The sequence below is a fragment of the Notamacropus eugenii genome, chromosome 1, assembly GCF_028372415.1.
Source record: "Notamacropus eugenii isolate mMacEug1 chromosome 1, mMacEug1.pri_v2, whole genome shotgun sequence".
Taxonomy (NCBI): Eukaryota; Metazoa; Chordata; class Mammalia; order Diprotodontia; family Macropodidae; genus Notamacropus; species Notamacropus eugenii.
In genome coordinates, this window is record NC_092872.1 from 623,052,218 (window position 1) to 623,066,600 (window position 14,383).

Below are 14,383 nucleotides of genomic sequence, written 5' to 3' on the forward strand. Positions count from 1 at the left end.
TGCCTGACCTCCCGGTATTATGTTGCTCTGGTAACTGGCTTCTCAATGCTACCTTAGATACTACTTCAGAAGAAAACAGGAACTAGGAAAAAGAAGGAAAGAAGTGGGTGTGGGAGGTGTCTGAAGAGAACACAGCAAGGAAAGTGGTTCTCTGTACTATTAGACTTTGTTCAGTTCTCATCTCAATTATGCCTACTCTTTCTGTATTCTTGGATGTGCCCTTTGCCCCGAAAGCAGTGGGCAAATTACTAGATGACTTCCAAGAAGATAAGAACCCCAATAAGGTGTACCTGGCCTATGGAGGTAGGTGTTGCATGAGCTAAGGGTTATGGACTTAGTGTTTAATATGTTCTGGGCAGGGCTGACTTATTCTTGGAGTGGGGGAGAAGGGGGAATGTGGGGGAAGAGATAGTCTAAGCCTTTGTCTTCAGTGATTTCTCTTCTTAGTAACAGAGTGAGGGGAAAGGGATAGTGCTAAATTATCCAAGGTCTTCCATCAATCCCTTCTACTCCTCCTCTGTCTTCCATAGGATTTTTAGAAACATGATAAGAACCATGGTCCTTTTGCCCATCTTACCCCTTCCAGTTTACGTGTTCATTGTAGCTGCCCTTTCCTCTATGTGCCCAATTCCTAGGTCCTTTGAATGGTTCTAAATATGATATGCAACTGGATCTTATCCTTGTGGTTAATAGTTTGAAAAAGTTGGAGTCTGATACAGGCTAGCCATAGTCTGAATGCATGTATGTCACCTCTCAACCATGAAATGGGTTCAGAATTCATCTGTGACCTTTATAAAAAGAAATTATGCATATTGATTAATAATACCTTATTTTTCAAAGAAAAAAAGACAATGGTACTCAAGGTCTCTTATCCTAGGTAACTCTCAAAGGAAGCCTTGGACAATGAAACTTTGTAGGCAGAATGTCTGCAAAGCCATGAAAACTACTAGAAACCAGTGGTTTCCAGAATTCTCTTTCTGATCTCCTTCACAGTTTGCATGACAGGAAATGAGGTTCCCTGGCTTCCACCTGTGGTGCCTAAGACCCTGAATAAGCTTGCCCATGATCCTTCCCTCAGCTATGAATACCTGCCTGAGCATGGCTTGGAAGCATTCATTCGTGTGACCACAGAGCTACTTGTTGGTCGACATAGCCCAGCCATTGTGGACAACAGGGTGAGAAGACTTCTTTCTCTCCTTCACTTTGCCCTAACTAGGCTCCAGCAGAGTAGGGGGCATCCCTGAAGGGCTTTTCAGCAAAGTAGCTTCAAAGGGCTTTCTCATCTATTCTTTCATTAAGAGAAATTCTCAGTTTCTTCATCTGTAAAATGGGGTTGTACTAGGTGAATTCTGATGTACTATAATTATTGGTCATCCCCAGTTCTTTAGGTTTGGTCATCTGGAAGGGGTACCTAGTGAGCAATCCCTCTTCGTTGAGGAGGCTGTTAGATTACTAGCAAGGGTGGCAGCAGAAAGTGACTTTCTCACTATCTCCCCAATTGAAGGAAAAAATTAAGCCTGCCAAAGCACCTAAACCATCTATAGATACAGAACAATCTTTTCCAGGCTATTATTACCATAATATGAAAGGAAGTGAAAACTGAATTTTAAATAATTTGCCAAGATTCTAGATTAGAATTTGGGTCTATTGGCTCCTAGTCCAGGGGCCTTCCTGTTTTAAACTGTCTCTCAATGAAATAACAAGAAAAAAGCACTTTAAACTTTTTGAAGCTACCCTGCTCACAAACGTTTAGAGGCTCCCTATTGATACAATACAAAGTCTTTAATTTGACATTCAAGGCTTCTGTAATTTGGCTGGAGCCTACTTTTCTAACCCTTTTTCCACATTGATCTCCTTTGTATACTCTATGTTCTAGCCAAATGTACAGGATATCTCCCAAGTCTGAAAAGGACTCCCCTTTCCTCTTCCCTCCACCTCCCTCTCCTACTAAAATCCTTCTTTTTCTTCAAGGCTCAGCTTAGGTCAGGAGATCATCCTCTTTTTCCAGAACTTCTCCTTTTCTTCCTCTTCTCTTTCTGCCTCTCCTCCTCCTCGTTATCTTACTCTTATTCCTTCCCCTCTAATTCTTTTTCCTTCTTTTCTTTCTCCTCTTCTTTCTTCTCCTCCTCATTTTCTTTCTCTTTCTCCTGATTATTTCTCTTCCTCCTCTTTCTCCTTTTTTCCTTTCCTCCTCCTCTTTCCCCCACCTCCTGCTTATCTTCCTTCTTTTTCTCCTTCTACTTCTCCCTGAGACCTATTCTGACTCCTCAGTGAGGAGTGATCCCTGAATCTTTCATCTTTCTTTCTTCAGTTTAAAATTCAAAGTCAACAAACACTTATTAAGTGCTTACTCTGTGTAAGGCCTTCTGCTAGGTAGTAGGGATACAAAAAAGAAAAATAGCAAAGTGTTTGTCCTCCATGATCATACAGTCTAATTAGAAGTTGATTGTTGATGTATTGGGGACAGAAATCAATATGATAGAAGTAAGACTGTGGCTCAGGAAGAAGAAATAGAGGAAGAATATTATGTGAAGACATCTGAAGAGGAAGAAATCACTTTCATTTAGGAGTAGAGGATAGTGAGGTAGGGGTCACAGAAGGTTTCGTTAAGCAGCTAGTATTTGAACTGGGCATTGAAGGAAGGTAGAGACTTCAATAGATGGAATTAGGGAGGAATCTATTCCAAGGGAAGATTTCATGAGCAAAGGAATGGGGGTGGGAGAGGGCAAGGTAAAAATGGAAGGCTATAGAATACTAGAGTACAGCTTGGTAGGAATGTAGAATGTGTGAAGGAGAATATTCTGAGATTAGACTGGGAAGGTAGGTTGGAACTATATTGTGAAGAGCCTTAAATATCAGAATCAAGAGTTTTAGAATTAGCTAATGGTGAGTCAATTAAGATTTTTGTATACAGAAGTGATATTATAGTGGTGCATTAGGAAAAGAGATGGACAGGTGACAGGATGAGACAGGAGACAGGAGAGACTGGAAGCCAAAAGACCAGTTAGAAAGCTATTACTATAGTCTAGGTCAGAAGAGAGAGGGACTTGAATTTAGATAATTAAAGTAGGGAGTGCCAAAGGTAGATTGGATGCAAAAGCTATTTCAAAAGTAAAAGAAAGAAGAATTGTCAAATTGCTGGATGTATGAGGGGAGGAAGAATCAAAGGAAACTGAGTCAATGAGCCTGGGAAACTGAGAGAATGATGGAGCTATTAGCAGAGATAGGAAAGTTAGCAGAAGGGGCAGAGATGTTTTGGAGAGCAGTGGGAGATGGGCAGTGGGAGATGATGGGCAGTAGAGATAATGTTGATAATGCACTTATCACATTTTACAACGTATTATCATCCTTATTTGTGTGACTATAAACTCACTGAGGACAGTGACAATTTCTTTTCCATCTTCTTATCCCAGAGCCTAGCACCGAGCCTTGTACGAGTAAATCATTTAGTAGAAGTTTGGGGAATATAAAGGTATTTGATGCAGCCTAAAGTATTACTGTTACTGTTTATTTTCTTTACTGGTAGGTAGGGGGTGTGCATACTATTGGTGGGAGTGGTGCCATTCGACTTGGGGCAAAGTTCCTCAAGGATTGGTATCGGGGGTCTCGAGTGGTGTATTTACAGCCATCGCAAAAGGGTAAGTGATGCCAAAGGAGGAAGGACTCTCTCCCATTCTGTTACACATGTTTTCTCTTCTGCTCATTTGTTCTGAAGTCTAGCTTTCCCAATAGGATGATAGGTTGCCAGAGTGTCCCTTGTTACAGTTCTGTCTTTAGGACCAAATCCTACTTTTTTTTTCTCCTTACTTTCCACCAATGATAATTGGGAATAAGCTAAGACTTTCTTCCCCTCATCTTGTCCATTGACCACTCCAAACTCTGAAGCTATCTGCTTGATAGTTAAGAGGATCATCCTCAGCCAATGAATGACCCATATTCCAAGCTGAAAGCTTTCCACTTTACTCTCCCACTCCATATCCCATGTGTTGGTTGATGTGTGGGTTGGGATGAGGGTGTGTGTGTGTGTGTGTGTGTGTGTGTATGTATGTGTGTTTCCACAGAGCAACATGGACTCATCTTCCAGGAATTGGGCTTTTCTATTCGTGAGTATACCTTCTGGGATCCTTATCGGCTGGTTTCAGACACAGGCAAGCTTTTTGATGTAGTGGAGGTAGGAAGCTTCACCCCCTTTCCTGCTTATTTTCTTCCTCAGATCCCTCTTCCTGCCTCCATTACCTCATACCTCTCTCCCCTCTTAGCATTATACCTCCCTCCTAGCTGTGGAGTTTCCCTCCTCATTCTTGCTACCAACCTCTTGGGGCAGGGTGAGAGTTGCTGGGATGATCTTTACCTACAGCATGCCCCTGAAAGAAGCATCCTTGTGCTATACAACCCTGGGAGCTTCATCCTGCCCCGAAAAAAATGGATAAAGTTGGCTAAAATAATGAAGGTGAGCCCAATCTGTCTGCTCTCCTTTTTGAACTGCCATCTCTTTCCTCTCCACTGTGTCTTCCCAACTGTTTCAGTTTTTTCTCTTCCTCTACAGAGAAAGCAGATTTTCCTCTTTTTTGACGTGCCAGATCAAGGTTTTGTCAGTGGTGACCCAGACCGGGACAACAAGATTTTACGCTATTTTGTGACTCAAGGCTTTGAGTTCTTCTGCAGCCAGTGTCTTTCCAATTCTTTTGGCCTCTATGGTATAATCTGGGCATGGGTCAGTGGGGAAAGTGAAGGTTTGGTGCTGACTTTGGAGCCAAACACATGGTGGCAAGATGTGTGCTAGCTGTCTACCATTCTCCTGGGAATATCAGGGGTTCTAGAAGATGTAGCAGCAGTAGGAGCACCCCTGGATGCTTTAGAGGGCTCTGGCCTCCTTCATCCAACTGAGTTAGCATCAGAGGGATGGAACTCCCTTTGGGACTGGGACATGGTGCTGGAGGTAGATGGATTTTCTCTCCCTGGTTATGGGCCATGGACCTAGAGGGGGCTGGGGATTTCGGGGCCAGCAACACTCTGACCTGATTGTTCTTTTGGGCTTTTGGGCCATGTTTGTGATTGCTGCAGATGAGCGTATAGGCAACCTGGTTGTTGTGGCAATGAGCAACAAAGCCTTACTGTGTATTCGCTCCCAGCTGGACATCTATGCCCGGTATATGTGGCAGAGCCCTCCTGCCTTGGGGTCAAGAGTGATCACCACCATCCTCAGTAACCCTGCCCTAAGAGTAGAGTGGTAAGAAGCAGCAGGGAGAAATGGAAAAGGCAGAATAACCAGAAAAGTAGAGCTTAGGAGATTCCTACTCCCAGACTGAATATACTTCATTTTAATTCACTTTAGTTCAGCTCAGCTAGCATTTATCACCCATTATCTCATCTTTTCTCACAATACCCCTGTGAGATAGGTGAGTAGTATAGTACAATTATTCCCACTTTACAGATAAGGAAACCAAAGTTCAGAGAAGTGAGTCTAACTAACATATATTGGGTCAAGGGACTTAAATGGTACTCAAAGGATATAAGAAGAATGTAGTATTTAATAGCATTTACTATGTTGATTTGTTGACAAGTTCAGGACTTTTAAGCAGGATTTGGGTTCAAATACTCTTCTGATTCTTTAATATCCCTTGATGAAGCCAGAAGGCCTTATAACCATTATGTTGAGGACAGAATATCAACATAGGCATAACCTACAGTCAATTAAATTCATTACACATTAATCAAGCACATGGTTCTAGGGGTTCTGGGATACAGAAATTCAAAGGAAATAGTCCTTCCACTTTAAAAACTTTCATTTTCCTGGACAGATAGATTGAATGATTTATTCTACATTCCTTCAGCAGACATCAAGCATCTGCTATTACATGCAGGGCAATATATATATATATCCAAAGATAAACCCAACATAGAATTTTTTTCTCCACAGAGTATCTTGAGAAGTTTATTTGGGCAGTGAACAGATTTGAGATGGGATTGCCTCGAAGGCTAGTTATTCCCTCTAGCTAGTCTTCGGATACCCCTAACCTTTGGCGAAGTGGGAATGGGATATGTGGGTTGCATATTCTTACATACCTCTTTCCTCTTTCTTGGTTACTGCAGGAAGAAAAGTCTAAGAGGAGTAGTAGAGAACATCATGTTAACTAGGGAGAAAGTGAAGGAGAAGCTTCGACTCCTAGGTACACCAGGGTCCTGGGAACATATCACAGAGCAGGATGGGATGCACAGCTTCCTTGGCATCAGTGGTAAATAGGACAAGGAATCTCTTTTCCCCTCTCCTACCCTTCTCCCCATGCGCAGCTCCAATGATGGCCCCTCTTCTTTAGTTCTTGTTTGACTTGAACAGAAAACCCAGTTGGGAGGGATTCCCCAGTCCATAACCATACTCTAGATTTTAGAAATGCATAGAACTCGGGTTGATTAAGCTAACGATATCCTTGGGGATCATCTCCATTGGTCTTTGGCAAAGTACTTTATCAATTTTTTACTAAATTTTTTTTGGGGGGAGAAATGGTTCTTCAAGGCAAGAACCAATGGGAATCATATCCTTCCCATTGGTTCTTCAAGGCAAGAACCAATGGGAATCATATCCTTCCCATTGGTTCTTCAAGGCAAGAACCAATGGGAATCATATCCTTCCCATTCTCCAAGTGGTCTATGTTGTAGACTAGTGGCTTCACACTCCACTAGGAACAGGAACCACTAAACCTCCATAAAGATTCCAGCCGCTCATATGTTGACTTAGAAAATGATATTTATCTTTGTTCTATTATCTATTATATTATTATCTGTTCTATAATGATATATTATCATTATCTATGTTCTATTGTATTTATATTTATTTTGTTCAATATTTTCCAATTATATTTTACTCTAGTTTCAACCACTCTGGGGAGGCTTTGGGGCCTGGAAGTATTACGGGCCTTTTTTGAGATCTTTATTCATACCAAAGAAAAGTGAAACTGACTTAAAAAGCTGGCTAGAACCCTAAGAAAGTTTGTTTCCAGAAAGTAGGCCTTTTCTTCTGGCCTTACCCTGCCCTGCCCCGGGGACATACCCCAGGTGGTATATGGTATGACAGATCTAGCCTCTAGGCCCTGTGTTCATTCATTAGTTGATCAAGTGGACTACCTGGTCACAAAGAAGCATGTCTACATCCCCAAGACTGGGCAGATCAACCTCACCTGCATCAACAGTCAGAACATTGACTACATTACCCAGAGCATCAATGAGGCCATCCTTGCAATAGGTCCAGGCCCACAGCCCAGGGAGCCACCACCTAAGGATTCGGTGGTGCCTGAGGATTCAGAGCTCAAGTCTCCAACGTTAAGGGTTGCAGGGACAAAGCTTTCAGGAATGACTACTTTCTTACGGAATAAAAAGTAGTATGAAAAGATCTTGTGCCTGCTTCTTCTTTCTACAACACTTCCTCTTTGCAAAGCATTTCCTGCTCATCACAACCATTGCCCAGATGTCCTGTCATAAGTGCCAGAGTCCCAGAAACAGGCTGCAGAACATTAAGGGTGATGACTTTTGCCTTAGAAGTAGCATAAAAGATATCCTGAAGGGCGATATAGTGGGAAAAGAAGGTGGGCTGGTTAGGTGGCAATGAATGAATTAATGAAGAGGCATTAACTGCTCATTATGTGCCAAGTCCTTGGGCTAAAACTAGAAAAACATTAAAATAACCACAGAGACAGCTCACATAGGAGGTTTCTGTTGCAAAGCAGATGGAAAGGTCTTGTGGTTCTAAGGCAAAACAGATGGTAATACATCTTCATGAATGTCATTTCTACTGATAACACCATTTCTGTTTCTGAGGCAGAACAATTTGGCAGTGCCAAGGACTTTGGTAGAAAGAATATTGCACTGAGGAGGCAGGGGCAGTAGCCCTGGCAAAAGCAGTTGCCAAATGTCCCACCCACAAGAGCTGCTTCTCTGGATGACAGCGGCTGGAGCCACACTAGAAGCTAGGGGTCTAACTAGGGCTAGGGGTCTAAAGGGGTCGGCTGCTGAGGAGGCATTCCTATCACCCCAGTGTTCTAGGTGTACCTGACTTTTGGTAGCAGTGGGCTACCTATTTGTGTTTCTGGTGCTGAGGATGACAAAGTCGTCCTCCCGAAGTGTTGTTCCACTCAATGATGGCTGTAGGAACAAGGTTGGAAGTACGACTGTTGATCTGTAGGGAGACACTGTTACTCCCAGGGCTTCTGGGTCTTCTTGGTTCTGGACTGTGATTAGGGTCTGAGGGGAAATTATGGTTGAGGTGGTTTGATTCATTTCGCCCATGTGGCCACCTGTCTCTCCCTCTGGGTGCCTCACTGTTTCAGTAAGTCTGCCTTGCGTGCCTATGAGCATTAGTTATTATTATATCTTGGTTTATTTGCTCTTATTTAGATTTCTGAAATTGAAAATGTTAATGCGAAAAGGGATGAGTGGACTCTCTTTTGAATTCCCAATGCATTTATTAAGGATCTTTAAAAATACATATGTATGCATGTGTATGGGCTTATATATCCCTGCAAGATAAAAGAATATTGGTGATATGGTGCCAGCAAGCTTCCAGTAGGACAAAAACTGGCTACACTAGGACAAGTAAACAGTGAGATTGAAAGGATTCTGCTCAGCTGTATCCCAAAAAGATCATAAAAATGGGAAAAAGACCCACATGTACAAAAATATTTATAGCAGCTCTTTTTGTGGTGGCCAAGAACTGGAAATTGGGGAATGGCTGAACGAGTTGTGGTATATGAATGTGATAGAATACTACTGTGCTATAAGAAATGTTGAACAGGCTGACTTCAGAAAAGTCTAGAAAGATTTATATGAATTGATGCTGAGTGAAGGGAGCGGAACCAGAAGAACATTGTACACAGTAACAGCCACAATCTGTGACGACTGATTTTAATAGACTTAGACCTTCTCAGCAATGCAAGGACCTAAAACAATTCCAAAGGTCTCATGATAGAAAGTACCATCCACATTCAGAGAAAGAACTATGGAGTCTGAATGTAGAGTGAAGCAGACTATTTTCTTTTGTCTTGTTTTGTTTTTTCTTTCTCAGGGTTCCTCCCATTCATTATAATTCTTCTATACAACATGACTAATGTGAAAATATGTTTAATAGGAATGTATATGTAGAGCCTATATTGAATTGCAGGCTGTCTTGGGGAGTGAGAGGAGGGGGAGGGGGAGAAAATTCAAAACTTATGAAAGTGAATGTTGACAACTAAAAATAAACAAATTGACTAAAAAAAAGAAGAAAGGGTGAAAGGAAGGAAGGAAGAAAGAAAGAAAGGAAGAAAGAAAAGGGAAGAAAAGGAAGAAAAAGAGAAAGAAAAAGAAAGAAAGAGAAAAAGAAAGAATTCTGTTCCCACAGTGTGGTAAGGCATCCAGGTGACAGTAGCTCTTGTCTGCATGGTCCTCAGCTGAGAATTCCTGCTCAGTCAGCCCAGGCTTCATTTCTCCTCTCTGCAGAGGTGCTCTCACTTTGGACACAGGCTTCAAGACCAGGTATCACACAGACCAGTAGATACAGAAATATTTCTACCAAGCCACTGTGGAACTGAGTTTTATGGTTTTCCTAGAGGTTATGGCAACACCCAAGTGGCCCTTTCAAAGACTACACTTTACTTATTGGTTGGCACAGTTCACCCTTGTAGCATATTCTTATTTGGGTAATAGCTGGCATTTCAGTTAGTGGATTGGGCCCTGGCCAATCAGGACAAAGCTGGGCAAATGTTTGAATGGAATCGCCAAATTGGCTAATTTGAAAAAATTGAATGTTATAAGCAAAACAGCAGCAAAATATATATAATAAATATAACCCAAGCTCTGGACTCGTGACTCAGTTCCAATTGTGGGTGTGCTCCAAAAGATCCTGACTCTGATCAAGGATGTATCAACAAGATTTTTGTAAAATGCCTTATAAACTTTTTTGGGGGGAAGGTTAATTTATTTATTTTTAGTTTTCAACATTCACTTCTATAAGTTTAAAATTCTCTCCCCCTCCCTCCTCTTCCCCTTCACCAAGACTGCATGCAATCTGATATAGGCTCTACATATACATTCCTATTAAACATATTTTCACATTAGTCATACTGTATAGAAGAATTATGATGATATATGGCTGATATATCCTTGACCAGAGTTTAACTCTCAGAAATCTCAGAATATAGTTCATGTCTAGGTTTCCACTGATGTGGCTATAAATGGGGTCCCAAACTCCCATACAAGTTCTCAAGATAACAAATGCAGGTGTCAGGTAAAAAGACAACTTAATTTCTAGCCCCCAGAAAATGAAATGTGGAAAATTATTTGGACTCACAGAAACCCCTAAAATGTAAAAAAATGGAGAAAACACAAAAATACTGATAATAACCCATGTTTATGATTTTAATCAACAATACTTCTTCCTATCTCACCTTTCCACAGAATCTGATACATTCTCCCAATATCCCAGGCATGGGGGCCAGCCACTGAAAATATTTGGAGCTAAGAGATGGAAAGTCTTGTTTGTAAAACAGTCAGGAGGCCAGTGGTACTAGAATGAGGAGTGGGGAATAAATTGTCAGAAGATTGGACAAGTAGGAGAGAGCTGGGCTTTGAACACCAAATAAAGTATTGAATCAAATAACCTAAAACAGTATCAATGGAATATTCCCTCCATAAACCCAGGGCAAACTCTCCTACAGATAGATACCCATAGATACCTGGAGAGTAGACATATATAGGGGATTGAGCATAGAGGCATGTACATTGGGGACATGAGTATTCAGGGAAGATTTCTGGAGAGACAACTTATGCACTTCATGCTGCAGGACATCTGATGTCTTCTGGTGATATTCCTGCTCTATGTTCCCCTTTACTGGGCTTCTGCCTGCCCACATTACCTCAGGCCTGGTTGCTCTCCCTGCCTCAAGTCTCTCCTCATTCCAATCCATCCTTCACTCAGCTGCCATATTGATCTTTTTAAAGTCCAGTTCTGACCAAGTCAAATCTCCCTTTGCCCCCAATAAACTCCAATGGCTCCCTATCCCTTCCAGGATGAAATATAAAAATCCTTTGTTTGGCATTCCAAGTCCTTCATAACCTGCCTCCCATACCTTTCCAGTCTTTTTACATCTTCTCCCCACCAATCCTTCTATGCACTCCAATCCAGTGAGTCTGACCTTCTTTCCCTGTTTTGCACAAAGTTCTCCAACTCCTGACTCAGGGCGTTTTCTCTGACTATATCCCATCCCTGGGATGTCTTCCCTTCTTCACCCTGACTAATGACCTCTCTGGCTTCCTTTAAGACCCTCCTAAAATGCTACCTTCTACAGGAAACCTTTTCCAATCCCCTTTAATTCTAATGCCTTCTCTATGTTGGTTATCTGCAGCTTAGGAGTTAACCCAATATGTCACTTGTTTGCTGTTACCTCTTCATTAGACTGTGAGATCCTTTAGGGCAGGAACTGTCTTTTATTTATTTATTTTTTTGTATTACCATTGCTTAGCACAGTGTCTGGAATATAGTATGTGCTTAATAAATGTTTATTGACTGACTGGTTTTCCTAAAATGCCCGTTGGATCACGCTGCCCCTCTAATCAATAAACTCCAGTGACTGAACAAATACAAAAAGTTCTGTTTGGCATTCAAAGCCTTTCTTAACCTTTCAAGTCTTCTTATACCTTACTCCTCAACATAGTTGACACTGGTTTCCTGGCTATTTGTGATGGCGATCAAATTAGGATCTTTTACTGTTTTACTAAAAGTGCCTCTGCTTGAATAATATGATTAAGGATCTTTCCCACCCATTGATGGGCCTGCCCATTATGGGAAGCTTGATTAGGGGAGTTGTTTTGTAGAAGGGTCCCAAGTACCTTTGGTTTTTTCTATTTAGGCACTGGGTCAGTGTTATGCCCTCTGGTTCTAAAAAGTGTATAAATACTCTTAGGGTGAAGTTTTACTTTGGGGCTTAGTTTTTCTAAGAAGGTTTGTGTGCCAGATGAGGACTCTGGGAAGCCGCTTTAAGGAGCTCCCCAGCTTTGAAAACCCAGATATCAGTGCTTCCCTTTCTGATAACTATGGTCAGACATTTGGGCTATCTTTTGAATTATGGTCAGGCAGAGGAAGCCATGTCTGTTGATTTGGGAGTTTACTGACTGTAAGTGTTTGTTTGGTCAGAGGAGGACTCTGGGAAGATACTAAAGGAGCCCCTGGCTTTGAAAATCCAGATGTCTTGCTTCCCTCTCTGGTAACAATGGTCAGATAGTTGAGGTCCAATTGTATGTTGAATTCAGGCAGAAGAAGCCATGTCTGTTGATCTTTTGATTTCTCTGTATTTTCTTTGAAGTTCAGGGTACTGACTTCCCTGAAGTAGGTGAATGATATATGTGCTTGATTGAAGTGATTGCTAACCCCTTAAAAGTTGCTTTCCTTTTATGAATGCAGATCTAAGAACCTGTGATAGCAGGCCCCCCTGTGTACGTTGGGGTGCTTACTGATACACTGTTCCAAGAAAAAAACAATCTATCTCTGTGTGCTGGGCATTTTCTCTGGCTATCCTCTATGCTAGGGGTATAAGTTATCTTTGAATATCAACAAGGGATTCACTTATGTAGAAATTCATAAACCTGAAGGGGGCAGTAAGGTTAACATGGTTGACAATATTTGGGTGAGGATCAAAGGAAGGAGAAGAAAAGTAATATAGTGGTAGGATTATATTACAAGTCAGCTAGAAGAATTGGATAATATGTTCCTAACACAGGCTACAAAACTGACACAGACCATAGTTATGAGTAACTTCAACTAAGTGGTTGTCTTTCCATCTGATAAATTATTGATTTGTTCTGGTAATAATTTTATCTTTCAGAAGGTGAAAGAAACCACATGTGAAACTTGTCAGATAATTCTTGTTGGATAAAAATTCAATGCCATTCCACAATCATTTATTAAGCCTATAAAACATACAAAGGAACTTGTTAGACTCTGGAAATATAAAATGAAATAAGATGAAGTCCCTGGCTCTATTTGAAGAGGTGACTAAGACTGGTATAAAAATGAGTTTAACCTACAAAAGAGAGTTTTTGAGAATGAAGCATCAACTGGTCAGTTTGAGAGGGAAGAGGTCATCTGGGAAGACTTTATGAAGCATGAATTAGGACTTGAAGAAAAGAGGAATTCCAATAAATAGAGGTGGGGGAGAATCCATTCCAGATACAGATGAAAGCATGATTAATGGCACAGAGAAGGGGGAGATCTGGGTGAGAATAGGGTAATTGTATAGTTTGACTGGAATGCAGACTAAAAGAAGTGTGAGTTGAGACAAACAAACCAGGGAAGATTATTAGGGAAGGTATGTGAATGATTAGAGAGGAGAGAGCCCTAAAGATGGGAAAGGCAACTAAGAGGCTATTTATTGCTGTTGTCTTCCTAAGAAGTGATAAAGATTTCAACTAAAGTTGTGGCAATAGAAGTTGAGAGTAGGGAATGGAAATATGAGATATTGCAGAGATAAAAGAAATAGAATTTGTCAAATGATTGGATATGAGATTTGATGGATAATGATGGGTCAAGGATGATCTCAAGGTTATGAACCTGGATGACTGGAAAGATGGTGATACCTTCAACAGAAATGAGGACATTAGAGACAGGTGATTGTTTTTTGTTTTTTGTTTTTTTGAGGAGAGTGAGGGTAAGGGATAATAAGTTCAGATTTAAATGTCATAGAATCATAGGTTCATCCATTTAGAGCTGGAAGAAAATTTCCATTTAGTTCACTACTCTTTTCTTATAATTGAGGAAACTGAGACCAAGAGAGATGACTTCCTGGAGCTGTGCTCCCAAAGCTCACTTAGACTAGCAGTTAGAGTCTCCAGGGCTTGGTTGTATCTCCTCTCAGGTTATAGGGAAGCATATTAAGTTGTCTTTTCTCCAGTACCGTGGTATGCAAGTCCCCAATCCCAGATGCTCTCCTTTATATCATTTCACAAATACCAACTCCCAAGTATCATCTAACAAGTAATTATCATTGCTCCAATATGATTTTCACCATTTTATTTTGATCAATATCAGTGGCATTAATAATCAATTAATATCAATTAGATTTTACAAAAGGATAATTACTGATGATGAGCAGCTAATTGGTCCAGTGGATAGAGTGCTGGGCCTGGAATCGGGAAGACTCAACCTCCTGACTTCAATTCTGACCTGAGACACTTACCAGCTGTCTGACTCTGGGCAAGTCACTTAATCCTGTTTTCCTCCTTTTCCTGATTTGTAAAATGAGCCAGAGAAGGAAATGGCACAGCATACCAGTATCTTTGCCAAGAAAACCCTAAATGGGGTCACAAAGAGTCAGACATGACTGAAAAACAACGGAGCAACAATTTATTGATGTTATATCTG

At 41.1% G+C, this 14,383-nt stretch overlaps 1 protein-coding gene across 1 annotated transcript; it reads left to right on the forward strand.

Moving 5' to 3' along the window:
- Nucleotides 1–24: 24 nt before the first annotated feature.
- GOT1L1 (glutamic-oxaloacetic transaminase 1 like 1) lies at nucleotides 25–7,387 on the forward strand. The gene is made up of 9 exons (XM_072635192.1): nucleotides 25–303; nucleotides 994–1,175; nucleotides 3,527–3,638; nucleotides 4,062–4,171; nucleotides 4,358–4,450; nucleotides 4,547–4,697; nucleotides 5,065–5,230; nucleotides 6,094–6,236; nucleotides 7,106–7,387. Exons 1-9 carry the CDS (start codon nucleotides 189–191, stop codon nucleotides 7,375–7,377), a joined length of 1,344 nt encoding a protein of 447 aa, XP_072491293.1. The 5' UTR covers nucleotides 25–188; the 3' UTR covers nucleotides 7,378–7,387.
- The last annotated feature ends 6,996 nt before the right edge of the window (nucleotides 7,388–14,383 follow it).

Excerpts from the sequence above, each read along its gene's own strand:
- GOT1L1 (XM_072635192.1), top strand. The coding sequence starts at position 189 with ATGCCTACTCTTTCTGTATTCTTGGATGTGCCCTTTGCCCCGAAAGCA. Across the intron at positions 1,176-3,526 it reads CAGCCATTGTGGACAACAGG|GTAGGGGGTGTGCATACTAT; the intron begins GTGAGAAGACTT and ends CTTTACTGGTAG. Across the intron at positions 4,698-5,064 it reads CAATTCTTTTGGCCTCTATG|ATGAGCGTATAGGCAACCTG; the intron begins GTATAATCTGGG and ends TGATTGCTGCAG.